Source organism: Quercus robur, chromosome 6, assembly GCF_932294415.1.
Source record: "Quercus robur chromosome 6, dhQueRobu3.1, whole genome shotgun sequence".
Taxonomy (NCBI): Eukaryota; Viridiplantae; Streptophyta; class Magnoliopsida; order Fagales; family Fagaceae; genus Quercus; species Quercus robur.
In genome coordinates this window covers 14,506,228-14,534,060 of record NC_065539.1, presented here as the reverse complement: position 1 = coordinate 14,534,060, position 27,833 = coordinate 14,506,228, and the positions used below count along the sequence as shown (strand labels likewise).

Here is a 27,833-nt window from a genome sequence, read left to right as displayed (position 1 = left end):
AGACATGTGGCAGCTCTTCTACCCATCTTCCCTTGGCGTCATCCAGTCTCTTCTTAAACCCATTGACTATGACCTTGTTGACAGTCTCGGCCTGTCCATTTCCCTGAGGATAAGCTAGGGTTGAGTACCTGTTTGTGATCCCCAGTTCGCAACAGTATCTTCTAAAGGCTTTGCTATCAAATTGGAGTCCATTATCTGAAATAAGGGTACGAAGGACCCCGAATCGTGTAACAATGTTTCTCCAGATGAATTTCTTAGCATCCACATCTCTGATGTTGGCCAATGGCTCAGCTTTGACCCATTTAGTGAAGTAATCTGTGCCGACCAACAGATATCTCTTATTTCCTGCTGCCTTGGGGAAAGGGCCTACAATATCCAGGCCCCACTGGGCGAACGGCCATGGACTGGATAAAGGGTTAAGGACCCCTTCTGGCTGATGAATATTTGGGGCAAACCTTTGGCACTGGTCACATTTCTTAGCATATTCTAGGGCTTCCTTCTGCATCCCCGGCCACCAATATCCCTAGGTAATGGCTCGGTGCGACAGAGATCTTCCTCCTGTGTGGCTCCCACAGATCCCTTCATACAGCTCTTCAGAGTAAATACACAGTAAATATGGCCCAGAATAGGAGCGCTTATACAATTTGTGGTCCTAGGACAACCAGAACCGAGGAGCGTTTCTTCGTATTTTTTCAGCCTCTGACTTCTCCTCGGGCAGGATATCATCTTTAAGGAACCTCACTATAGGGTCCATCCAGCTAGGACCCACTCTAACCTCATGGATATGGACCATGTCTTTTGTAACCTCATTTGCTCTATCCAGATGCTCGACAAGAATAATTCGAGGCAGACCCCCTGCCGAGGAGGTAGCAAGCGTGGCCAATGAATCTGCATGAGTGTTTTCACTTCTGGAGATGTGTGACAGGCTGAAAAGATCAAAGTCTGACTGCAAGCGTTTGACCTAGCTTAAGTACTCTTGCATCCTTGCATCTCTGGCTTCCAACTCTCCCTTTACCTGGCCCACTATTAATCTCAAGTCCGAGAACATCTCTACTGATTTTCCTCTCATTTTCTACACCATGGTCATTCCTTGTAACAAGGCCTCATATTCGGCTTCGTTATTCGTGGCCGAGAACCCAAGTCTCAGGGATTTCTCTATGATAGTCTTCTCAAGAAATACTAGGACTAGCCCTACTCCGGACCCCCTTTGATTTGCTGCGCCATCAACGTACACCTTCCAACATAGGGGTCCTGGCATAGAGATCACTCCAACCGATTTTCCATCCATATTGCGCTCCTCTGTTACTATTTCTACTATTGGTTCAGCAAATTCGGCCACCAAGTCAACTAGGACCTAGCCCTTTACAGAGGTCCGGGGCATGTACTTGATGTCAAAAACTCTTAGAATTGTGCTCCATATGGCAATCCTTCCAGTGTAATCAACGGTCCGAAGTACGGACTTCAAAGGTAGTTGGGTTAGAACAACCACTGTGTGGGCTTGGAAATAATGGGGAAGCTTTCGCGTAGCATGAACCACAGCCAGTATGGCTTTCTCCAAGGGTAAGTATCTGACTTCGGCTTCATGCAGCGACTTGCTCACGTAATAGACTAGCTTTTGAAGGCCATTGTCATCCCGTATTAGCACCAAGCTCACAGCATGAGAGGCCATAGCAATATATGCGTATAGGACTTCATCGACCTTAGGACTGGACATGATAGGTAGCTAGGATAGGTATTCCTTAAGTTGCTGGAAGGCCACAATACAGTCCTCGGACCACTCAAATCCTTTCCACTTGTTGATTAAGAGATAGAACGGTCTGCATCTATCCGCCGACCTGGAAATGAATCGATTCAGGGCCACGATCATTCCAGTAAGCTTTTGGACCTCCTTAGTGTTTTGCGGTGGTTTTAGATCATTAATAGCCTTGATCTGGTCAGGGTTAACCTCAATTCTCCTATGAGTAACCATGTAGCCTAAAAACTTGCCTAATCCCACGCCAAATGAGCATTTGGAAGCATTTAGGTGCAGCTTGTGCTTCCTTAAGACATCAAAGGTGCTGCCGAGGTCTCCTAAATGCTTGAACACCACTTTACTCTTCACCACCATATCATCAACATAGATTTCGATGCTCTTGCCCAACTACGGCTTGAACATTCTTGTCATCATCCTTTGATAAGTGGACCCTGCGTTTTTCAGACCGAACGACATTACCTTGTAGTGGTAGTTCCCAGTAAGTGTCATGAAGGCTGTCTTCTCCTGATCCTCCAGGGCTAGTGGTATTTGATGATAGCCTTGAAAGGCATTTAAGAAGCTCATCCGAGGATGGCCTACTATTGCATCTACCAGCTGGTCTATCCGAGGCATAGGGAACGAGTCTTTTAGGCATGCTTTATTTAGGTCCGTGAAGTCTACACAAACCCACCATTTTCCACTTTTCTTCTTGACCACCACGGTGTTGGCCAACTATTTGGGGTAAAAAACCTCTTTGATAGCCCCCGCACGCTTAAACTTCACCACTTCGTCCCTAATCGCATCAGCGTGCTCTCTTGATGGGCGACGGGGTGGCTGCTTCTTGGGAGTGATGGACGAGTTGACATTGAGATGGTGACAGATGAAGGTTAGATCAATCCCGGGAGCATCGCAAGCATCCCATGCAAATACGTCAATATTTCCTTTGAAAAACTTAATCAACTCCTCCTTCTCCTGAAGAGGCAGCTGAGCCCCTACCCGAAAGAACTTCTCCGGGTCATCACCAATGACCACCTTCTCTAGATCTTCGCATTTTGCCTCCTCAGCAGCTGTATCAGAAGGCGACACCGGGGCCTTTGATTGCTATAAGTTCTTTTCAGCAAAGGCCGAGGACTCCGCATCGAGCTGATGTGAGATGGCAGCCACCACACACTGCCTTGCCGTGGTTTAGCAACCATGGATTTTGAGAACCTGGTTCCCTGAAGGGAATTTCACCTTTTGATGCAAGGAGGAGGCAACAGGCCCCAAGGTATGGAGCCAGGGCCTACTGACGATGGCCGTATAGGGGGAGTAGGTGTCCACCACAATAAAGTTCACCTCCACTGTCTCTGGGCCGGTCTGGATGGGTAGCCTAATCATGCCCTTTAGAATAACAAGCTTCCCGTCGAAACTCATCAAAGGGGAGTTATAGGGCATCAAATCTTCCAGTTTTAACCTCAGCCCCTTGTAGAGGTCGGGGTACATAACCTCGGCCCCACTGCCACCATCCACCATCACCCTTTTCACGTCGTAGTTCCTGATTCTGAGAGTGATCAATAGCGCATTGTTATGGGGTTGAGTGGTTCCGATCTTGTCTTCTTCTGAAAAACTCAAGGTTGGGCGAAAATTCATTCTAGCCCTCTTCGGCTCTGGCTGGGATTCCTCGGCAGGCCGTTGAGCCACAGAAAACAATCGTGAAGGGCACATGCCTGTTCTTTCTAGCGCGACCAAGATTATAATGATCGTCCCTAGGGGTGGCCTTAGGGCAGTATCTCTCTGGGGTTTCTGATGGGTCTGGCTTTGATGACCACTGGAATGATGTAAAAGGTGCTTCAGCTTTCCTTCTTGGACTATCTAGTCTAAGTAGTTCCAGAGGTTCTTGCAATTCTCCGTGGTATGTCCGTGGTCCTGGTGGTATTGGCAATAAAAGTTCTGATTGCGCCTCGTGGACTCTCCTGCCATCTTATTTGGCCACTTAAAGTATGGCTTGTTCTTGATTTTCTCTAACACCCGATGTACTAGTTCTCGGAATACAGTATTGACAGTCTATGTGTTGGTTACTCCGGATTACCCTACGAAATCTCTCCTCGGGCGGTTGCTGTTATATCGATCAGAACTGAAATCCCTCCTCTCCTGAAGGATAACCTTCTCTTTTCCCTTACCTTGCAGCTGGTCTTCCTCTACTCGTTTATACTTATCAATCCGATCCATTAGTTGGCGCACACTGGTGGCAGGCTTGCCAGTCAGAGACTTCCTCAAGCCGTGCTCGGTTGGGAAACTATTTTTGAAGGTGCTAGTGGCGACATCGTCAAAATTGTCTTCCATTTCATTATACATCTCCCAATATCTGTTTGAGTAGGCCTTTAGAGTTTCTTCATCATGTATGGATAACGACAATAAAGCACTCAAGGGTCGAGGAGCTCTGCTGTTTGTAACGAAACGGGAGCCAAAAGCTTGGGTTAGCTGCCTATACGAATCTACGGAATTCGTCTTTGAGCCATTGAACCACTTTATCGCCACTGGTCCCAAGCTAGATGGGAAAACCTTGCACATCAGCACCTCATTTTTAGAATGGACAGCCATCCTTTGGTTAAACTGGCTCACATGCTCCACGGGGTCTGTTTTGCCGTTATAAATGGCAAAGGTTGGCTGTTGGAATCGTCGAAGAAGTGTAGCCCCTTCTATGCGGCGTGTGAAAGGTGATTTGGAGAGTTGATCTAATGCCCTGCTCATGGCATCGTTTCTCAAGCCCCTAGGAGATGGGCTTTTACGTTTACGCCTTCGGTAGTGCTCTTCTTCGTGAGAGAAGGTCTCGCTTGGAGGAGTTCTCGATCTTTGCCTATAGTCATCATCGCTTTCATCATCGAAGGGCATGTCAGGGCTAGAATGAGATCGCCTTCGTTGTGCATGGCACAGCTTTCTCTTCAAATCGTCTATCTCTCACTGCATGGCCTGCTTATCATTCTGTCTCTAGGATACGTGACTCTTAACTTCTTCTGGTTGCATGGCCCGGTTGTTATTTTGTCTCTGGAGCACGTAATTGCCCAAACGAGAATAGCTTTTGCTGGTTTGAGTGGTGTGCACACTTCCCTCTCAAAACTTTCTATTCTCTTCATTTTGATCACGCTCAGGGTTAGAAAAGTTACCCTGTTGTTGGGATCTAGCTGGTTCAAGCTGATGGAAGCCTGCTTGATGAGGGCCTGATCCTACCATGCTTGATTGTTGCCCTTACTAACACACAAGTTCTCCCCACAGACGGTGCCAATTGTAGGGACTGGGTTTGAGCACTTCTTCTATTAGGTGAGTGGACTCAGGCCCAACTAGCCCAATACAATAAATTTATAGAGAATGAGTTTAAGAACTAGGCCTAAGTGAGGGTTACAACAACCAGATATGGTTATCAGTGGGTTGAGTAATAAGGACGTGGACCAAAGTGTGAAATTCAGTCCTCAGCCCTCATCCGAGGAGCTTGTTGCTCTTCTTATTTCTTCAGTGCTTGGTTACAAAGGTTTCAAAGATTATACAAACTGCTACAATATTCTCCATTTCTAATTCCCGATCCTCTCCCCCCCCCCCCTTCCTCTTACTGGAGGATTTCTCACATTATATATCCCCTTCCAGTTGATCTTGGCCCTCTATCTGTTGATCATGCAAGTTACTACTTGAGTGCTTGTCCTATCAGCCGCCTTCCCAAACCTTCTGTGAGTTGCAGCAACTAAGGCTGCACTGTTCAGGGATCATTTCCTCATTAATGCGGCCAGAACGTTAGTTGTGAGCATTTAATATGGAGGTGACAGTTTCTCCTTGAATTGCTCCTCCACGATGCTCTCATGGCTGACCCACAATACTTGTCCTTTTTCTTGGGACGCCCTAGGAGGCTACCTTTGATGGCGTGCCGCTCTTCTCTTCTAGGATCTCAGTTGGCCGAGAACAGGATTGTCCTCGGCGATGCTTCTTGGCAATTTGGACTTTCTTCGTTCGTCCTCGAGCATTTCTTCCTCCTCAGCGTGGGTCTTGGGCTTAGTATAAGGTGGGCCGGGGTTGCCAAATTCTTTGACCCCACATATACTTATATAAAAATATATTTATATAGACTTAAGATTAAATTGTGTAAATTTGTAAATAGGTCTATATAATATCAAATTATTATTTATATGTTATCAATAATATAAACCTTCCATTTGTAATAAAAATTCCTAAATTTGTTAAGGAGTAAAAAATTTTAGTCACAATTTTACCATGTGTTGAAACCCACTTTTGATAATATGGACCCAAAGGGCCAATGGCAAAAAATCCAAACCAAGAAAAAGACAAAAGAAATTAGAGGATAGAAGCAAATCAATAGGGCCGTGCCCCTAAGGCCCAAGAAGTGAATAAGCGTGGCCCAAGCAAAGGCCCAAGGAGGAGAAATATCTATTAACCCACTACGGGATATGGGCAACGTGGAAGAATCAGCCAAGATGAAATGGCCCTCTCCCAGAAATAAGAATGGGCCTTGAATGGGCAAAAGAAGAAGGAATGAGGCATAAGGCCCAATAGGCAAGCTGGCAAGAATTAATGGAAAACAATAAGGGAGAGCCTGGAAAGGCCCACTGACAGCAAGACAAGGTGAGGCAAGCCCAACAAACTTACACCATTCTCTATAAAGGGGCAAACGCAAATGGAAAGACAAAATAAAAGGGACCAAAAAAAAATTCAAATAACAGCAACAAAAACCGTGTGGAAAAGGAAGAAAACAAGGCCTGAAGAGAAAAAACAAAAATGCAATGGCTAAAGCACCACCAACCTGTACCTAACCAATGCAAGGAAGGTGGACCCATGGCTGAAGGAATTACAAAGGGTGTAGTTTGGTGGAGGGGGGAAAAACTAGCCCGCAGCCGAGCGCTTGCATCAAGCGTGAGGGCCCGTAGGATGTCCTACATCCGAAGGGATGAGGGAGGTACGACCGAACTCTGCCCAGCTGTAGGCCAGAACATACTAGTCTGTAGCGCAGCGTCATAAGTGTGTTGCCTCTTCATAAATGAGTTAATAAGTTCAAGCAGCCAGCTTCTTGTATGCAAGGTACCCCCGGGGGTAATCTGCAGTTTTGAAGCAATCAGCCCGCTATTCCTACTAGAGGAAGGAATAGAATAAAGGGTTGCCCATATCAAAAGCTCGTTTTATCATCCGTTTTCTCTTTCGCTTCGCTATCTCTAATTTCTTGCTTGTTTTCCTACTTTTAATCCCTAACACCTAAATCTAGACCGTTTGGAGCCACCGTCACGTATACCAGCGTGTGCATGGCGAAAGGCTTTGTAGGGGTCACCACTCCTCGTCCTAAGCGCCAAAACACGCTCGATGTCAGCTCAGCATTGGGAAACAGAGAGCATCCATCGCTGTCACTCCCCTATCACGCACTACGTCAGACCGCCGAATCCCCATAGCTTCGTCGAGCAACCATTGCCTTCTTGTCTTACAAACGAAAATGCTCTTTCTCGGCCATTGGATCAGCAAGGGTGTGATTCAAATGGATCAAGAGAAGATCAGGTCTGTTGTGGACTGGGAAGTGCCGAAGAAGGAGAAAGCAGGCAGTAGTTGGTGAAGCCAGATGCTCGAAGCCATTTTAGATACGGCAAGACAGCTCAGGAAGAGTAGAAAGTTGCCACAACCAAGGGGGGATTGTTTGCTTTATAGGAATAAGAAGCCAAAAAACGTGAGCCTTTTTACAAACTTCTTAAAGGGGGAGAGCGTCGGGGCGGCGTCAAGGAGAACGCCGTGACGCCATCAGTTTGGAGCGCGAGGCCGGCAGAGCTTGCTACAAAGGAAAGTATATTTCCTGTATCCTACCAGGACCTCTTTTAGGAGGTGCTCTACTAGGAAAGCATCTTTATCCAAAGTAAGTAGTAAATTGGCTAGAGAGCACTTGATGCATGCTAGAGAGGTTAATAGAAAGAGACCCAAGGTTTTACCATTCAAAGGGGAGAGAGAGGTACACAAGAGAACGAAATGGATGAGAGTTGTCGTGGGATACATAGTGGAAGAAAGAGAAAGCATTGTACATGCTTAGAGGTAGTGGAGGTTGAACCCCATACAACCAGATAGGTTGTGGGCACCTCTAAAGAGTGATTGCAGGAGACAAAATGGTTGGTGAGCAATGAGGGTAAAAGAGAGAAATCACACAAGCTTGATTAGGTGTATAAATAGGAACAATATCCATAAGAGGAAGGGGGATAGTGAATTAGGCAATCTAAACAAAGAGTTGAAAATGAAAGAAGAGAGAAAAGAGAAAGAGTGAAGTAAGACTTAATAAAATAGAAGGGTGTAAATGGTAAAAATAGCATGCATTAATAGACAAATCTTTTCTTTCTCTCGCGTAACAAACCCACTCTTTGTAATTTCATTGAATGAAAAGTCCAAAATGTACAACTTTATGGCCTAATCCAGTAATAAGATTGAATAAGCTGGGGTTTGGGCTCTCTTATCTTGTGCACATATTGACTCTGAGTAGATCCTACAGAGATAACAAGTCAAGCCCAACTCTCCTACCCACTGTAGAAAGCCTTAGCCCAAAAGCATAAAAGGCCCCTACACTATGTAAGTGTAAGAATTTTTTTTGCATTTAACATTATTTTTGAAATATTTTAGTTAGTTGTCATTTTCAAAATTATGTAGCAAACTAGCATCTCAAGACTTTAAAACTCGAGTTCAAAGGTGGAATTCGAGTTTGTAAAACTCGATTTGTATGTGATGGCAATGTGGAAAAAATCCACATGGAAATCGAGTATTTAAAACTTGATTTCCTATGTTCACCTGGTACTTTGTTCTTCGTTGTTCTTCTTGGTTCTTCTTCCGTGGAATCCTTTCTTCTTTGTGCTTGGGTTCTTCATTGTGTTTTTCCGTGGGTTCTGTGGGCTCTTCATCGTGTTCTTCCATGGTTTCCTTTCTTCATCATGTTCTTTCTTTAATTTCTTTAGATCTTCATCATGTTCTTTCTTCAGATCTTCTATTGGTTCTTCTCTTCGTCTTCAATTTCTTAAGAATCTCAGATCTTCATCGGGTTCTTCAAATTCATCTTCTTCTTCTATGGAACTTGAGTTTTTAAGACTTGATTTCCATGAGGCAAAAATATCTCTATATCTTTTTCTTCACTGAACTCGAGCCTCAAAGACTTGAGATGTTATCCTCCAAACTTCTTCCCACTTCCTGCTAACTAACGATATAGTGTAGCAAACTCATGCTACTCTACAAATTACCTCGTAAGTGTAATCAAGTAACTTGTGAATAAACTCAAGCTTGTTAAACATGTTATGAACTAAGCCTAAACTTGTAATCTTGTTTAGTAATGAGTTCGAGTTTGAGTTGTGTTCAAAATAGAACTAAATAAACAAATCTAAACTTTTAATATTCGACTCAGTTTGGCTTGGCTCGGCTCATTTAAAACCTTGCAAAATGCTCGTGAGACTTTTTTTTGGCAGACTTAAGAGTCTGTTTGGTATCAACTTCAACTTTTAGCTTTTAGTTATGTATAATTTTTTAAAACCTTACTTTTTCTCGCTTTTTATCACTTTTTCAATTTTTTTTTTCAAAGTATAAATATACTTTAGCACATTTTTAGCAAAAAGCTAAATAAATTATTCCCAAACAGACATTTAGTAATGTGTGAAACAACCTTTCACCAATCAACAGGAGCTATTGACCAGCTTATTATAGGTTTGTGCTCTACCATGGCATATTTCACCTGCCTCTTGGATGTAGTTGGAAGCCTTGGCTACTGGCCTAGAGTGGGCATTGACCTATTTGGTCTCTAATCATCTTCAACAAATTTTGTATTCAGTGTGAATGTTTTCTAGGCCAACCTGGAAAATTAAGAACCCAAAGCCTAAGGATCCTTCAATTCAAGACACCAGCAGCATCGTGCCACATCACCTCTCCAAAAATGAAGGGTTACGTATCATTAGGGCCAGTGACCGAAGGCATTTTTGGTGATGAGCAAGGTACCTCAAAGTTGAGTTAAATATACTTCTGGTAACCATTTGCGCCATCCCTGATATTTATTATTGAGCACCTAACCATTTAAACAGATTATCGATAGAATAGCAGTTTCAGAAACACATGGCATCAGCTCCTCCAATGCAGAATTGCAGAGCAAGGTTTGTAAACCAAAGCATGAACGACTTAAACGTCAAACAAAGGAATAGGAAACAAAGCTGGTGTAGTAATCCCTTTGAATACAAAGAAAGAGGACACAAGAGACAACTGTCCAATCAATTAATTGTACAGGGAATGCAACTTAAACTTGCTATGATTTTACAAAAAGGGTACAACCATAACTCCCATTTATTAAAATCAAGGAATTCATTCGGGATGAGTGACTTTCAAATGAAAACTGCATGCCCCATTGCCTTATGATAGAACCAACAGAAAAGATCAGTGAGAGAAATAAAATCAGTTTTCCTCAGTTTTTTGGGGAACCTCAGTTTTCGGGGGACCCTTCCACTTGAAGTTTTCTGCATATGTTTTCACCTGCAACCAGAACAGGAAAGGGTTCTACAATAGTTAGGGCTGATATGGATATTTTGAACAAGCAGATGAAACAATATTCTAAGGATGGCTATGATCATGTTATGTTTCTTGGGTCATGTGTCGATACAACAACACAAGACTAGCCACATGCTGACTAAAACCCATCTAAATCGTGAACTTACATGGCCACAATGAATCAATATTCCAGACAGTGGTGCTTAATAACCTAGAAACCTGACCTAAAGGGTCGCGGATGGGTTTGAACAAGTAGAAAGTCAGCTTGGGCCATGGGGGGGCAGTTTTTGAGGAAATTTAGTATTCAGGCAGGTGTCAAGTGTGAGAAAAACCTACCCAACAAACCCAACCCATCCAAATTTAATACATCTGATTTATTTTTTAAAATTGGCTGCTTCTTATTGGCTCCTTGGATTATATTATCAACTATTGACCAATCACATTTTTCTCCCTTGATTATTCGAAAGAACTCTCTTTCTAAGTTTCATTGCCACCATAGATTATATTATCAACTATTGGCTCCTTCCACCAGCATTGCTGGAACTCATTTCAGCCACCTGAATCCATGTGGCTTCTCATTCAGTGTATCATCATCCTACTCAAAGTGAAGATGAGTGTATCATCCACAAAGAGAAGAGAAATGACTCACCTCTCAAATTTTTTGACAATTCAATAGTTGGGGGAGGGGGGATTTGAACCTTGGATGTCTCTATTGAAAACACCAAGAGGTGCCAACCAATTGAACTACAAGGCTCTTGATGACTCACCACTCAAATTGTCAACGGAAACTTCAGATACCCTCCTGACACCGCCCTTGTAATCATCCTACCCAAAGCTACCATGACAATCACAAACAGCAATGGGAAAGTGGAATAGTGGATCCCCCTGCTGGACACCTCTGCTACTAGCAAAAATACCAGTAGGTGTGCCATTCACCAAAATAAAGAATTTTACAGTAGAAATATAGAACTCCACCCACTTCATCCATCTTTCACCAAAACCACACCTTTGAACCACACACAGCAGAAAATCCCAATTGAAATGATCGCAAGTCTTCTCCACATCCAATTTACATGGCACCCCTGGTCTGCTAGATTTTAGACGACTATTCAAACATTCATTCGCTATCAAGACCAAATCAAGAATTTGTCGCCCTTGGATGAAGGCATTCTACATATCAGACACTATCTCCTCTAATACCCTTTTCAATCGGTTTGCTAAAACCTTTGCCAAATATTTTTTGATGACATGGAACCTTACCAAGGAAAGGTCCTTTGGACCCACCCTTGGGGAGTAAACTCAAGATACATGACTCCGCCTGCCAGAAGTGTGTATCAGGTAATCCATGGAAACTCCTCGTGGGGATTTGAATCTAGGATGTCTAAAGCTTATCCCAAGCCTCCCACCATTAGGCACCTTTGCCAAAATTTTATATATACTACTCACAAGGCTAATTGGCCTAAAATCCTTTACTTCAATAGCACCCATTTTCTTTGGAATTAAAGTCACAAATGTTAAGGTAGCATTCAAACTTTTTTCAAAAAGCACTTATCATAAAATTCAGAGAAGAACATTATAGTGTTATTACCACAAACTAGCAAGACTGGAAGAAGGCAATAGTAAACCCATGTGGACCCAATTCTTTTCTTTTAATTATTATAAGTAACACATAAACACCCAATGCATCTTGAACCCAAGACCTCAACCTAATCATTCCATTTTCCAAAAAAAAATCAAGCATGTTCCCTATTCTTATGGCCAGCCAAAAAGTGTTATCTCAATGTCAAATCTAACAACTATTGTTGAGTCCCCCAGTCCAACAATAACCCTAAAGATATAAATTCAGCTATTTGTAGGATCATGAAAATAGCTAAAACTGTCAAAAGGAAAGTGGAAGAATCTCAAACCTTCAACAATGGTGTGTGGCGTTTCTTAACCTGCAGATGAATTCAAGAACTTTTGTCAATAGGATAAATGGGAACAAAAACTTGAGGTCAAAGAAAAAAATATGCATTCATCAAAGAACTATCAATGGGAGTTTTCAACCAATAATTTAAACAATTTGAAAGCAAAGTAGCGACAGTGAAACTACAAGCATTTTATGACACAGAAATTAAACTGAAAAATAAAAATTCAGAACATATTGACACAAAAATTTAAAGTTTCAAAAAAAGAAAAGGTAATAGAACATAATGCCATCAAATTTAAAGTTCCCAAACTGTAGAAAAGCATTATACAAGACAAGCAGACAGCAGATACAAAGCTAATAACAACACAAAATTGAGACAAGGGAACAACAAAAGGCAGATTCACAACTCATATTTCATGTCCAATAACAATCATACATTGACCAGAACCCTCACAAACTTAAAGATGTGAACTACTGAACTTGCTTGTGCTAAAACACGCACCTAAACAAGACAAAACAAGAAAAACTAATGTATAAGCATGTGCAATTGCAACAATAGTTTAAAGCATACAAGAAAAAAAATAGAATAATTTGGTTGTTTCGTCAAAATAGTGAATAGGGGGCTAAAACTCATTTCTGAAAATGGAAGGAGGTTCCTGACATTCTCCCAAACCTTGAGGGAGGATAGTGTAATTTACCTAAAATAAAAATTATAAAAAAAATCCCTTGCAGTAGAAAATATTTAAAAAGGGAAATAACACATACCACATAATCCCAACCATGCCTTTCTGCAAATGACTTTGCAGCTTCTTCACTATCAAAACTCAATGCAGCATCACCAACATTGGCATATGGGTCCCCAGTGGATGTCCAGCCCATCAATGGATTTTCCCACCTAGAAACATATTAGTAGGAACATTAATCACACGATAAAGGTGATAAAATAATTATTCCAGTAATATTGAGCACTAAAATTCGTATATAAGGACTTGATTGCATGCTCCTTGCAAAACATTTGAGGGCAGAAAACATTGTAACATGTGTTACCCATAAACCTGTGCTTGACTGTTAGTTTCCTGAATGTATAAAGGATGTTCATTCCCCTTTGGTCCAAATTCAAGAAAGACATTGTACAGTAAAAGTGAAGCATTTTAGCTTTCTTGGTTATTCTAGTAATTCATTAAATTGCAAATAATTTAAGGAAGTATTCACAAAATAGAGAACAATCATTGACAATAAATCACTTGAATAAACTTGGGCATTTCACTTTTAATCATCAAATAGTTAAGTATAAATTTGAAAATTTCAGGAAAAGATTAATTTATAGTCTTATATAAATAGTTTAATATAGTTTAGCGATTATGCATATATCGGTAATATAGTCTTAGCACATGTAAGTGTCATTTCTAATAGATCGTTGAGGCTGCTCAGTGGAAAGCCTAGTACATAAGATTGCACGAAACAAACACTATTTACCTACCTACACATTACAAATCGAATTAGAACACATTCCTACCACAAAAAATCATTGACTTGAAAGAGAATTCAAATTTCTAGACAAAAATGACAACCCTTTATACAGATAAAAAGAACATACTTCTGTGTTGACATAAAATTGATCTTCCACCTTCCAACTTTTCCCGATCCTTGTTGAGTCGCAGTTCTAGCAGGTGCGTAAATGACAACCTACAATGCACTTCAAATTATTGAAGAAAAAAAAGTACTTTTGAAAGAAAACCTTAACCTATCAGTACTAAACCGCATTTCCAATCCGCCTAAATATAAGCATTTCCAGCTCCCCTCAATTCCCAAAACACTAGCAAGTAAAATACCCAGCTCACAACTATCAAATTATCCACACACACACACAAAACCCAGCTCAATTTTCATGTTTGAAATTGGAAAGGCCCAAGTCTACTTAGCAAAAATTCAATCTCAGCAAGAAAAAATATATATATACCCAAATCCCAAGAAGTCAAATTTTCATTTCATATATTAAAAATGAAAACTTGAAAGAATATGATCCATTAGAAACTGGGTCAAAAAAGATGAATCAAATTGAAGCCTAAAGAAAAAAAAGAAAGGTGTACCCTGCGACGAAGGTGTTCATCGGGGATTCCGGAGACGACGCCGATCTCGCTAGGCTTTCTCTCGACCAGTGCGTCGGCGGAGAATGGTCTGGACCACTGGACTAGCGTGGTTCGGAGACCACGACCATGGCTCCAGATACTGCGTTGCAGAGAGTTCGCCATCAATCTATGCTATGAGTAGTTGCGTACAACAGCACCGTGAGCGCCCACAGTTTTTAGCTTTCACATAAAATAAAAAAACTGGAACTGAAAGTAAAGCAATAGTAATGCTAGTAAGTAAAAACTACCACCAAGCACTGTGTGAGTGTTAACACTATAGTATACTTAGGCATATTTGCGGGTTGGCCCCTATTTTGTTATTTATACATGAAATATGCCCCTAGCACTCATTTTTTAATAATAACACTTATTTTTTAGAATCACTTTTTCTAATAGATACCATAGGAGTATAATGTGCATTATTGATTGGATGATTTTGCGATTATGTATGAATTTATGAATGAAACTTTTAATTTTTGAGAGTTTATAAATTCTTAGGTTTTTTTTTTAAAGATTTTTTTTAGATTATAATTCTAAAAAATATCTAAATTCTCATGAAAATACAAGACCTCTAACTTCAGGTTCAAGTGAAAAACATAAAGTTTAGCATAAATTTAATTGTGATATTTCCAATGATGCGGAATACTAAATTTCAAAATATCACTCTAGGAAAATAAATTATCCATAAGTTCATCTTTGAACAAATTATGTTTATGTTATATCAATGTATAATGGCGTGTGAATATATTCTCTCATTCATCTCCTTCTCCTATATATGTGTGTGTGTTTCTCAAATTAAAAAAAAAAATGTATAATGGTTTATCATTTATTTATTTTTAATTATTGTCAAATTTTTAATTCTATATCTATTAAATGAATAAAATTGTTTTGAATAATTAAATTTTATACTTTTATCATGATTTTTAAAATTGGAATGGTCAGATAACTAAAAAATGATCTGATTCTCGGTTTTTACCGACAGTTTTTAATATTGAATCACCAATTTTATGGTTTTTATTAGACCAATTGAAGGTTTGATTTCTAATTGAACCAGCCAATCCAATTCGGTTTCTAAAATCATGACTTTTATATTTTTTTTTTACCTAAAGTATGTCATACTTCCAAAATTTATATATATCCTAGTCGTAATTGTGGGGTCCAATAGTTTGTGGGTTCGGCCCGCTCGCTTATGGGGAGTTCACAGACCCCAAACTGAAGGAGGCCAGGGCCCAAACCCAAAAATAGTGAGCCCAAAGTGGCCCGAAGATACGTCCGAGGACCGCTCAGTCCTCGGAAGACCCAAAATCCCATTGACGAAAGTGGAATACCAGCAAACTTAAAAGATCAGAAAATATCTCGGGGAAATAGTCCTTAATACCCTTCATTGACATGACATTGCACCTAATAAAACCGGATTCCCAGGCTTTATTGACCATCTCCCACAATTTCAAGATTAGACTGATGGGACAAATCTCTGTCCTGGAAAAGTCGACCCTACACGTGGACGGGGGATAATGAACGTAGGCTAGTATAAAAGAAAGCGTAAGGTGACAAAGTTGAGGGATCCATCCCACTTCCTGGAAAAAACTCCAAGAAAGAGAATGCCCGGGTAGTATACGTGCTCCACCGTGGAAAACCCATCGACGGGTAACCGGAGAAAAACACTAGTGCTCCTCAGACAGGATCCGAGGAGCCCAATCCCTCAATTTATAAAGTTAATGGGCTTAGATATCCGGACTAAAGCCTTTTCTAGTCTAGGTTTATCTAAGGTCCGGCCCGTACTAGCGCCCCGTGACCCAATTCTAGCCTTTCAAGCCCACTCTCTACAAAATTTATTGTGAGGGATCCATCACGCGCGAGCCCAACATCATTGTTGGGCCGCTTGAGAATCGTGCCCCTACAGTAATAATAATGTTAATTCAATATTAATTCTTATGACTTTAAAATTTTTAAGAGGTTAATTTTTTAGATTTAAAATATCATTCCCTAATTTGTTTGATATATTCAATGTTATAACAAAAGATAGGAAATTTAAATTTTAAACATCTCAGTTCAAAATGCTAAAAAGTATTAGCTCAACTACAAGACTATTGGCTCATACCCTAATTGAGTCATCAATGTTTGTTTGGTATCATTTGATTTTTTTTTTTTTTTTTCCTTACTATTGCTGCATTTTTGTTGTGTATCCTAGCTCATGGGCGGAAAAAATTAATAAAAATAAAAATAATAATATTTGCTAAGGGTGCGAGTGCATATTATCGTATGCAACCAACATTGAATTTGATTTAGAAAACTTTAAAGTCAAATTCATAATTTCAGAAAACATAGTGGTCGCAGGTTTCATAACCCATAAGTCATAATAAGAGCAACAGAAGCTGTTGTTTTTCTCGGACAAGATAAAAGAAAAAAGATCAAAATTTTCACACTCTTAGAATTATATATGCAGGTCTCACTCGCATGTTTTCGTCAATTGTTCTAACAAAATTTGGCATAAACCAAACTGATTTCCACGTTAACCATCACTCATCTCTGCGGCAATTCCTTTGATCCGGTACACCTCTGCCTCCAAATCTTCTTCTCTATGTTTTTTTTTTTTTTTTTTTTTTTATTTTTAATATATATATATATATATTTTTTTTAATAATCTTTTTTCTTGTCAGTCTGTTCTTACCAAAAACTTCGGAGTTAGAATTGAATAACATTGTCTCTGAATCTTTTCCGTTTCATTCTCTTTACAAAAGTTTTTGTTTTGTTTGGTTTGGTTTGTTTTTAACGTTAATCAAATTATGCTGATATTGTTTTTCATCAGATTTAGCTCATTAGCAAATGGATGGATTTTTGTGCTTTCTTATGTTTTCATTTATATGCAGTAGGATCTAGCATTGCGTCTTAAGTATGAGTTTTGCCTAGGAGCTGGGTTTGAAACAAAATCTTTTATCATCTTTGAGAATAATTTGAAGTTATATTTGTGGCTGAAATTTTATTTATTTTTTAATTTTTTGTCTGCATCCAGATTGAATTTATGTTTGCCAGCTATAATTCCACACTAAAAAGTAGTACATAATTTTTATTTGTACATGGCTGTGAGTATGGGTAGCTTGTGTGAAGAGGTGAAATTTAATTGTGGTTTTGCTTGATTAATAGTTAAGTCACACCTAACTACTAAGGTATCAGATCGAGGTCTATAATGCTTGATTACTTTGTTGTAAATTGGTTTTTTTTTTTCACATTACATTGATACTTTGACACATTGCTGGCAATACAAGTACAAGCTTGCGCTTCTATAAAATTTGTGTCATACTGATGATATTGGTATTGTCACAGCCCAAACCCGATACCTGGATTTGTGACCATGACCGGCATGTTAATATCAAGCTTGCCTCCTAGAATGTATATATTATCATTCTATTTTTTCATCTTGGTGATAGGGGTCCTTGAAGGTTTACATGTACATTCCAAAGCAGCATGTTTTGTTCAAGATTTCTTTGTTGGTTATCTTTGCTGCAGTATATATGTGTTTAATTTCTATCCGGTGTCTGATTATCTGTATATGGGTGTATGTCCTGATAGGCAGCAGCATCGATTGTACAGATTTTGTTCAAAGAGCTCTGGACACCCACGTTAGCAAAAAAAAGATGGGTGCTCCTAAGCAAAAGTGGACAGCAGAGGAGGAAGCAGCCCTTAAAGCTGGAGTCTTAAAACATGGAGCAGGCAAATGGCGCACAATACTTACTGACCCAGAGTTCAGTGGCATCTTACATCTACGTTCAAATGTGGATCTTAAGGTATCTATTTTATACTTTCAGCTGGAACTGTCAACCATTACTGAAGAAAGTGTAATTACTCATTCAGCTTTGAAGATCTAGAATTTGATCTTATGGATAGTGCGTCTGTTTATCACATTTGGGAAACTAAAATCTCCATGCTTAACTCGCTTTTCAATTTCAAATGATGTGTGGTGGTGTATTAATTTGAGTATTATATATGGACAGGATAAATGGAGAAATATAAATGTGACGGCAATATGGGGGTCCCGTCAAAAGGCCAAACTTGCACTTAAAAGAGATCTACCTACCCCTAAACTTGATGATAACCCTATTTCTCTAATCACTGTACCTCAGAGTGATGCAGAAATTGTTGATGCTAAGCCTCTTGTGCTTTCGAGAGGAACATTGCGGACTGCTGATTCAAAGGAACCATTTGCAAGGTTACATCTCTTGCAATTTTGTCATCTATAAAACGTAGATACTTCTGATGACGACATGTACTTTAAGTAGTTTTCATTCTTAACTTATCTGATCTAGATTTCATATAGTAGTTAATCCATTCAGAAACTTATTATGTTGCTATAATTTAGAAGAATCTATTAAATTCTAGTATTACTTTTCTTTTAAGAAATTATGGGAAAGAGTTTATCAGATAATTAAAAATTATGCAATCTGTATGTTCATGGCATGGGGTCTTACTAAAGTGTAGCCAAGTGGTGGTGGAATATTGTATTTCAATAATACTTCCAGTTAGTGGGAATGAATAATTGGAGAGTACATCTGTTCCATGAAAGAATAATCACAATATCCTGCAAGATCTCTTAGTTGGGATGTTTTTGTTGTTCTAGTATAGTATAAAAATATGCATAAACTTTAATGATCAAGGAAAACTCTAACTTTTCCTCTACTCCTACATTTTAGTTCACATGAAATTTTCGGCCATTCATTATATTACTGAATTGCAATGTAAATTTAATTTCACAGCTGAAAGAAGTCACTGGAACAACATTGTTAATTCCTTTTTAAATTCTAAAGTATCATCTTTTATAAATATTTATTTAAGTTTCTAATGGTTGTACCACTGGGAAAAAACAGCTCATTTTTTCTAATAGACTTTTTTTTTTTCATTTCACTTCATTCAGTGAGAGTCTTTTATAAACTATGTGCTAAAATTGCTTGACTCACCCCATCTAAGTTGCACATATTGTACCATGCTTGGAAAACTTACTCAAAGTGAAGACATGTCTCTTGGTTGATAAATCTCTTTAGGCTATTTTTGTGGCTTCAATATTTGGCAAATGGCACATCAGTCATGATCAATGTTACAATATATAACAGCTAAAAGATGGTGGTTTTATAACTTACAAACCTACTGTCCACTTTTTTCTTTTCTTTTTTTTTTTTTGGGGGGGGGGGGGGGGGGGGGGGTGTGGGGGAGATCCTCCAAAGATCAGGTGGGGGTCTCCAGATGTCATAGGCCATAAAAAACTTGTAATGGGAGCCAGGTTATCCTATTTTTCTTAACATTGTTATTTATTTCTTCTGTTGGACCCTCCTTTGCATGGTTGTAGGTTGGATAAGCTTATATTAGAGGCTATTACCAATCTGAAGGAGCCAAGGGGTTCTGACAGGGCTGCAATTGCTTTGTACATAGAGGTAATCTCACTTGTGTATCTTTAAGCTATGACTTCGTAAACCTATCATGCTTGCAGAAACAAATACTAAATGGTCAAACTTCAGAACATCTAGTGCTTGTAATGCTTTTAAGTTGTAAAGACCTTCTATTCCAATTCTTCCTTGAGCAAATTTCCTTTTCTACCTTCTCTTAGTTTCTAATAAATTGGTGTTCATACAGATACAAGGTTATTTCAAATGTATTCCTTTTAATCATGATTCTTTTAACTGTACAGAAACACTATTGTGATTTCTGCAGCTCTTTATGCAGTTACTCTTTTTTTTTTTTTTTTTTTTTTAATAAGTAGCAATTTAATCGTTTCTTCAATTACATTAATCAATGACTGATGTGGATTTTGTTCTTAGATCCAAGACTGCAGTACTATTGAGTATTTTTCTGTCAATCACAATTCACAACTAGTGGGTATCCTGCAGCCTTTGATAATATAACTATTATTATCGGGCTGCTCATAAATTATCTGCCACTATGCCCACTACTAAAACGCTCATCAAATTTTTTGTAATATTTTCTCAGTTTTGAAAAAAAATGCATCAGAGAATCTCTCCCAACTTAAGATGTACTAGTGCATGTTCAGTTCAGGACTTTTAGAAACATTGGCAATGCTTGTGCTTGATTCTAAACATTTTAGTTTTCTTTTCTTTTTTTTCTTGTAGGAGCGGTACTGGGCACCACCAAACCTCAAAAAACTATTGTCGACAAAGTTAAAGCATATGTCAGCAAATGGAAGATTAATTAAGGTACTCAATCAATCAAAATATTGGTGTAGAGAGGGAAAGACATTAACATTTGTCTGTGGAAACTAATAAGTCAATGAAGCTACTTGACTGAAAAATTGTTCCTGCATTCCTGAAAACCATTTGACACATATCCTATTTCAAGGTCGTATAAAAATATATCTAATATGACAAAAACTTGTGCTTGATAATACATTTTAATTGTAGAAAGGATTATGTTGTCCTATTGGTTGTTAGTTGATTACATGAAATTAGAATTTGTGATATGCATATGTAGGTATGTTTGTGATGAGAGTTAAATACTATTTGAGTAATAAGTTTGTAAGTCATGGACATATGGTTTTTCAGGAAAATAAATGGTATCATCTTGACTTAGAATTGGATACTTTTTATGGTGGTTGCATTGACAGATAAAACATAAGTACAGGATTGCATCAAGTTCGACATTTTCTGAAAAAAGAAGAAGCTCTTCCTTGTTAGTCGTGGAGGAAAGGCAGAAGGATTCTTCAAGAGCAGAAAAGAGAGAGATCAACATTCTTACTAAAACCCAAGTTGACACAGAGCTGTCAAAGATGAAGGGCATGACTGCACAAGAGGCTGCTGCAGCTGCTGCACGAGCAGTTGCAGAAGCAGAAGCTGCTATTGCTGAGGCTGAAAAGGCTGCAAGGGAGGCAGAGGCGGCAGAAGCAGAAGCAGAAGCAGCACAAGTTTTTGCCAAAGCAGCAATGAAGGCATTGAAATGTGGAACACTCCGTGCTTGGTAAATTTTTCTTTTATGTTTTGCCCTTCAACTATTCCAGCATCCTGAGTCTAGAGATTTTATGGTTACGAATCTAGGATGCGGCATCACATCCCGTCAAAAAGCTAAGCTTGGGAAAATTTTTTTTTTTTCCTCTATATATAACTTGGGACTTCCTCTTTAGTTAAGCTCTCAGAGCTTGGCTGGATGTCTTTATTATTTCATTACATCACAAAAAATACTTATCTAATCCTTTGCATATGCAATGTTTCACTGGTCTCATAATGACATTTTATTCCACTTTTTCCAAGGGGATATGCCACCAACATTCTGTTGTTTGTTAATAAACTGATGCCAATCCGATCCATACTTTTCAAACCTGTACTTGTTTCTTTCTTCTTCTTTTTTTGTGTTGTTTTTTGACATCACACTATTTTGTCCACTACAACGTGAAATTTTTGCATATTCCCATGTGAATCACCCAGAAATCCAGGATTTGTGACTTTGGATGTTATGCTACGGTGGAAAGGTTCTTGTCATCCTAGTGCTGCAATATTCATAACCTGAATATAATTTTAATCCTGTTAGTGTCCTTTATAGTTCTTAATCCTAGTGGTATCTTTGCTAATTTTGCAGATGATGTGAACTTCACATATGGGTATCCAGTTCTTCGAAGGTGAATCGTGCATTGGGCTTCAGGATCATACTGGTGCAGCTCTGAATTCTGCCAATATGTCTATAACTGTATATATGGCTTAGGTTTGTAAATTTGATAAATGGGATATTGATATTTGAGTTGTGTTTGCTTTTTTGCGGTCATTTCGCTAGGAGCTTATAGATTTTCCTACTTCTAGAACTAAAGGATGAAGAGTAATTCTACTAAAAGAAATAGATATAGGGGCTTCGGGGGCCAAGATACATATGTAATTCATATGTTGTGGTGACAGTCACTTATCAAAAAAAAAATATGTTGTGGTGACAGTCATTTGAGCCAATGGAAGAGTAAATGAAAATATGAACTTTCTTAAGATTTGTGTTTCAGAAGCTGTGTTCACGGCTCACTAAAAACAAGCCTGTGTTTATTAACGACTGTGCTTGGCATGGTTGTCAAAATTGCGATCCGGATCATAGAATCACACAATTTTACAATCCTACATCACCAAAACGTTTAGAATTGCACTAAAATTGTAAAAATGGTAGGATTGTACGTAGAATCGTATGAGATCCTACCGATCCTATCAAAAACATAATTTTTTTTTATGGGATAATTTTTTTGTTTTAATGAAGGTTTAAGGGTTTTTATTTTTTCATGTTGTGATGATATGACTTTTTATTTTTTATTTTATAAAATTATGTCAACCTAAGCAAATGTTTTCTAGTTTCTAGTTCACTTGTAATCAAAATGAAAGAATGCTTCATCATTTCTAAATGAAGAATTTGACGTTGGCTTTGCTGCCTTTTAAGCTATAATATTATTAAATTTGTTTGATCAATATATTAATTTGTGTTCTAATACTACTAAAATATTTTTTTATGTATAATTTTATCAATCATGCTTGTATTTGTATATTGATTGATTGATTGATTTTTTTTGAGCATATTCTTTAATTGTTGCTGAGTGATATAACTCGAATAGTTTAGTGTGAAATTATATCTTGATGTCTTTTACAACTCTAGTATACAAATATATAATGTCTACATATATGATGAAATGGATAATGATGATTAGGAATTTAAGACGGTGGTTATAAGAACCTTAGAATGAGAATAATTAAATGTTTACTTCACCTTAATATTCATCTTGCTTTTGGATTTCATATTGTAGTTAGCTAGTTTCCAGTTGCTAACTTATTTTGGATTTCAAACTTGGAACTTAGAACTTAGAAAATATTTTTCATATGTTTTGATAAATATTTTGGTATTTGGTTACTAATTAAACATTTATTGAACTTTTTAGATACATTGAGTCAAAACTTATATATATTTGTTTCTTTAGTATAGACTTAGCGATGAATGATATGCAAATTAAATCATATGATGCAAATCTAAGTTTTTTTATGAATAAATTTATAATTTACGTGATTATTCAACATACAAAGTCATTATTAATGTGTTTTTTTGCTTTAAATCTGAAAATATGTAGGATCTTATGATTCACGATCCGATCCTATGATCTACGATCCCACCTACCTTTAACGATCCTACATGGAATCCCGATTTTGACAACCTTGATGCTTGGCACAATAACATTTATGTTTTCTTTTCACCCACACCAATTTACGTGTGCATTTGGTTTCCTTCTCATGAATTTTGTGCATTGCATGAAGAGAATATATATATAAAAGTAGGGTTTCAAAAAGCTAGAAGCTATGGTTGTATCAAGTGGTTATCTTGATTCAACTAACTGTCAAAAAAGAGGAGGAGGAGGAGGAGTAGAAAGAGTGGCTATCTTGATTCTTTAAAAAATAAAAAATAAAAATTTAGGCTATCTTTTCTTTTACGCCAAGTGATTACATTCTTTGTTATAATTTGGGTGTTTTTTTTTTTAGAGTTTTAACCTATGGCGTCCGTTCCTGATGATAGCTCTTTATCATCAGACCAAGACACCAATCAGTTTTTGGTGTAAGCGAGGATTGAACCTCAGATCTCTTATTTAACCATCAGAGACTTTACCAGTTGAGCTAACTGGAACCCACCAACAATGAAGAAAATTTTAAAAAGCTTCAATTAAAATCATGTACTTTTTGAATAGCTCCAATTTGCATCTTCAATGATTCACTATTAACTAAAAGTAGCAGAAATTTACATAAGTTTTGGCTAAAACCTAGCTATCTAAAGATTATAAATACAAAACATCCTTCTATGTGATATTATAAGACGTGTGTACACTACAAAAGAATTGTGCAATTATATAATAATAACTAATTTGTTTATTATCACCAAAACATTCACAATAAAATTACATATTATATGCCTGTTTAAATTAAATCAAATATTATATAATAAAAGCATTTCACATGTGATTATGTGCACGAGAGATGAATGGTGACTTTATTTTATTGAAATAAAATGAGAGAATTTATTTTATTAAAATAAAATGAGATCATAACCTGCTAATGTTTTTTTGTAGAGGAAAAAATATGTTTTAAAAATATTATGAATTGACATAGTAACATCTAAAAAATCATTTTTTTTTAAAAGAAAATTATAGATTTTTTAGAAATGTGCCTTTCCAGATTAAGAGCCGTGATCTTTCCACTAAAACTCTTCATTGTCTATAGATTAAGGACATGAAAACGAATGCCAGTTCAATTTCTCTCATCATTCTAGTTAGATACACAATTTCTTAAGAAAACTCTAAACAAGAAAATTCAAAATTGTTGTCAACAATTTGATAACTTTGTTCTATCGTGAAGGTGAATTGTTTTGTAGGCCAACAACAAACCATTTCAACCGGGGACAATAATCACTTTAAAAGTAATGTTCCAAACATGTCTCCTATCCTCAATTCCCCACCCTCTCTTCCCTCAAAGACAAAAGACAATTGTAAGAGAGAATGAGGGGTGAGTGACGATTTCCATTTTTTGTGTGCCAACGATAAATGGTTAAACTTAGGGGTGTTCACCAAACCGCAAAAACCGCACCAAAATCACCCGCAAAATGACATAACCACACCGCACTACAAGTAACAGTGCACCGTACCACATGGTACAGTGCAGTTTGTGGTTTTATAATAAGAAAACCAAACAAACCGCACTGTTTCTATATATTAATATATTTATTTATTTTTAATATTAAATATATTATTAATAGCTTAATAGCTCCAATTTTCCCAACAAAAAAAAAAAGTTTGATAACCCTTGCAAGTATTGACTAGGAAAGCCAGCCCAAAATAAAGAAAAACTAACTCAATAATTTAAAATTTGGCCCAAAAAAAAGGTAAAAATTAGTTTTGGGCTGGGTAGGAAAAGCCCAAAATTTGAAAAATATACTGATTTCAAACCATATCTTATACATAATACCGCACATGTAATCACAAAAAAAAAGTGCGATACGATTATGGTTTTGGCTATACTTTAAACCGCACTGCACTGCATCGCACATATGACTGCAAAAAAAAGGTGCAGTGAAATTATGGTTTTAGTTAAACCACACCGCAAAGTGTGATGCTAAAAATGGCTCAAAACCGCACCACACTGCGAATACCCCTAGTTTAACTCTGTACTCCAAGTCTCTGATCCAACCCCGACATTTCAAGTTCTTTCCATTTTGTTGATTTCATGATTAGAATAAATTTTACAAATTTAGAAATGTACATATTTTCACATCATTTATAATTTACATTCTACTGTCTAGAAAATAAAACTTAAACCATGAAATAGACAAAATTGACAAGATTTGAAATGGAGAAAATCCTAGTCTAGAATTTCTTCGCCACGTTGAAAGTTGGGACATTTAGTTTATAGCCTTCTATTTAATCTTTTATTTGCATAGCCTTTTATTTGCTCACTCTTCTCCTTGTTGATCAGAGTATAATACAAAAACGTGTACAGCAAATGAAATCTGTTGGGAATAATATAAGGAGTAATTAAGAAAGACCAAAATGAACTCAACAAACAAATAGAAAATTAGATAACTTAGAGGTACAAAATTGTTATCCTTAAACAATATTTGCCCCCACATTATTATTGCTAAAGAGTTATCACCAAATTTGTCCCCAAAATATAACTAAGTTTGTCAGGTTCTACAAATAGCAACTTTAAAAAATACCCACATAATTTCTTGTGTTTCTTAGAAATTATTTGAGAGAGGAAAAATAAAAATTAGTTATCAAGTAACATGAACTACTATACATACCCAAAGTGTTATTACCTTTCATTAGACACTAATGGAGAGTTACAAAGTTTCATAGAACTTCCACAAGGTATAAAAACCTTTTAAGAAGTTCAGTACAGTGACCAAAACTTTTTGCAGAAAACTGTTATTCACGCTTTTCGATTGATTGAGAGGAATCGAATAGGAATCGAGAGTCTTATAGGAATCGAGAGTCTTTCGATCAATTGAACAAGAACTGAAAAGGAATCGAGAGAGGCAGAAAGTCCAGTACCAATTCCTTCATCAATTTGATCAATCAAGTAGAATTTCTTTTTTTTGATAGGTAATAACAAATTTATTGATAATAGAAGTACAATGGATTTACGATAGTAAACTCATTGCACTGAAAAAAATACAAACCAATCAAAAAGAAAGACTAGCAGAATTAAGAAAATCAAACAAAGAATGACAATGTGTAAACCCCCAAATACGAGACCACTCAAACAAAGTCCTAAGCAGCAAAGACTTCACACAATCTACAAGTCTCTCAATATCCTCAAAAGTTCGGGCATTGCGCTCCTTCCAAATTAACCACATAAGACATGCTGGAACCATATTCCACACATTTGAAGTGTGACTCCCTAACCAATTCCACCATGCAGAGAGAAGAGAAACAACGTTCTTCGGCATCACCCACTGAACCCCAAACAAACAAAGGACTTCACTCCACAAGGTATGAGCATACTTACAATGGATCAATAAGTGATCCACAGTTTCCTCTTCACATCGACAAAGGCAGCACCAATTAACAAGAGGTAAATGCTTCTTAACAAGGTTGTCTATAGTAAGAATCCCACCCCTAGCAGCTGTCCATAAAAAGAAAGCCACCCTTTTAGGGACCTTAACACACCATATGCTCTTCCAAGGAAAAGACACCAACGGGGCTGCTAGCAATGAGAAATAGAAAGAGCGCACATCAAAAACACCACTACGATTCAATTGCCATATCATGGTGTCATCACCCCCTCTAGGTAGCTTGGATGAGATATGCGCAAAAAAATCATAAAAGATCCCTATCTCCCAATCCTGAAAAGCACGACGGAAATGTAAGTTCCAGCTTCTACCACCCCCATCCGGTGCATAGTCAACCATATCAGAAATCATAGCTGACTTATCCATAGCAATAGCAAACATAGCCGGATATAAATCCTTCAGGGCAGTAGGGCTACTCCAAGGGTCATACCAAAATCTGATATGAAAACCCTCACCCGCTGCATACAACACATGACCAAAAAAGCTCTCAACCCCCTTCCTAATGTTCTTCCACATACCACATCCATGCGTCCCTCTTACAACTCTAGTACACCATCCCCCACTGGCCTCCCCATATTTGGAAGCTATAACTTGCCTCCATAAATGTGTGACCTCATTCCCAAATCGCCATAGCCACTTCCCAAGCAAAGCTTGGTTAAATAGCCCAATCTTCCGGATCCCTAAGCCACCTACCTCCACGGGCCACACAACTTTCTCCCACGCAACAAGTGAGAATTTAAAAACATCATTAGATCTCCCCCAAAGGAAATTCCTCTGAATCCTCTCTAATCTGTCCGCCACATGTTGTGGAATAGTGAACAAAGATAAATAGTATGTAGGAAGACTTGATAGGGTACTCTTCAATAAAGTAAGTCTACCCCCTTTTGACAAATATAACTGCTTCCAACCTGCAAGCCTTTTTTCCATCCGTTCAATGATAGGGTTCCATATTGAGGAATCCGTATAATGTGCCCCCAAAGGCATA

General features: G+C 38.0%; 4 protein-coding genes across 5 annotated transcripts; 1 reads left to right on the top strand and 3 right to left on the bottom strand.

Annotated features, from left to right (window-relative positions):
- Positions 1–2,464: 2,464 nt before the first annotated feature.
- LOC126689881 (uncharacterized) lies at positions 2,465–3,436 on the bottom strand. Its single transcript, XM_050385047.1, has 2 exons — positions 2,926–3,436; positions 2,465–2,799 (listed from the first exon to the last, which is right to left on the bottom strand). Exons 1-2 carry the CDS (start codon positions 3,434–3,436, stop codon positions 2,465–2,467), a joined length of 846 nt encoding a protein of 281 aa, XP_050241004.1.
- Positions 3,437–3,796: 360 nt separating this feature from the next.
- On the bottom strand, positions 3,797–4,603 carry LOC126689880 (uncharacterized). The gene has a single exon (XM_050385046.1). It carries the CDS (start codon positions 4,601–4,603, stop codon positions 3,797–3,799), a length of 807 nt encoding a protein of 268 aa, XP_050241003.1.
- A 5,256-nt stretch (positions 4,604–9,859) lies between these two features.
- On the bottom strand, positions 9,860–14,493 carry LOC126732915 (NADH dehydrogenase [ubiquinone] iron-sulfur protein 4, mitochondrial). The gene is made up of 5 exons (XM_050435980.1): positions 14,246–14,493; positions 13,753–13,841; positions 12,921–13,050; positions 12,154–12,183; positions 9,860–10,231 (listed from the first exon to the last, which is right to left on the bottom strand). Exons 1-5 carry the CDS (start codon positions 14,405–14,407, stop codon positions 10,154–10,156), a joined length of 489 nt encoding a protein of 162 aa, XP_050291937.1. The 5' UTR covers positions 14,408–14,493; the 3' UTR covers positions 9,860–10,153.
- Positions 14,494–16,652: 2,159 nt separating this feature from the next.
- LOC126732914 (telomere repeat-binding factor 2) lies at positions 16,653–22,248 on the top strand. Of its 2 annotated transcripts, none has more exons than XM_050435978.1 (7): positions 16,653–16,835; positions 17,855–18,069; positions 18,277–18,491; positions 19,623–19,707; positions 20,401–20,484; positions 20,892–21,241; positions 21,857–22,248. In XM_050435978.1, coding segments are annotated over exons 2-7 (885 nt in total). In that variant the 5' UTR covers positions 16,653–16,835; positions 17,855–17,919; the 3' UTR covers positions 21,858–22,248. The 2 variants fall into 2 exon arrangements, with proteins under 2 accessions (XP_050291935.1, XP_050291936.1); XM_050435979.1 differs by having other exon boundaries at positions 16,657–16,835; positions 17,876–18,069.
- The last annotated feature ends 5,585 nt before the right edge of the window (positions 22,249–27,833 follow it).

Coding starts and splice junctions, on each gene's coding strand:
- LOC126689881 (XM_050385047.1), bottom strand. CDS start 3,436: ATGTGCCCTTCACGATTGTTTTCTGTGGCTCAACGGCCTGCCGAGGAA. Junction 2,800..2,925: donor CCAGGTTCTCAAAATCCATG/GTTGCTAAACCA, acceptor CTTCTGATACAG/CTGCTGAGGAGGCAAAATGC.
- LOC126689880 (XM_050385046.1), bottom strand. CDS start 4,603: ATGCCCTTCGATGATGAAAGCGATGATGACTATAGGCAAAGATCGAGA.
- LOC126732915 (XM_050435980.1), bottom strand. CDS start 14,407: ATGGCGAACTCTCTGCAACGCAGTATCTGGAGCCATGGTCGTGGTCTC. Junction 12,184..12,920: donor GGCATGGTTGGGATTATGTG/GTATGTGTTATT, acceptor ATTCATCTGCAG/GTTAAGAAACGCCACACACC. Junction 10,232..12,153: donor GCCACACACCATTGTTGAAG/GTTTGAGATTCT, acceptor TTCTGGTTGCAG/GTGAAAACATATGCAGAAAA.
- LOC126732914 (XM_050435978.1), top strand. CDS start 17,920: ATGGGTGCTCCTAAGCAAAAGTGGACAGCAGAGGAGGAAGCAGCCCTT. Junction 18,070..18,276: donor GTTCAAATGTGGATCTTAAG/GTATCTATTTTA, acceptor ATATATGGACAG/GATAAATGGAGAAATATAAA. Junction 18,492..19,622: donor TCAAAGGAACCATTTGCAAG/GTTACATCTCTT, acceptor GCATGGTTGTAG/GTTGGATAAGCTTATATTAG.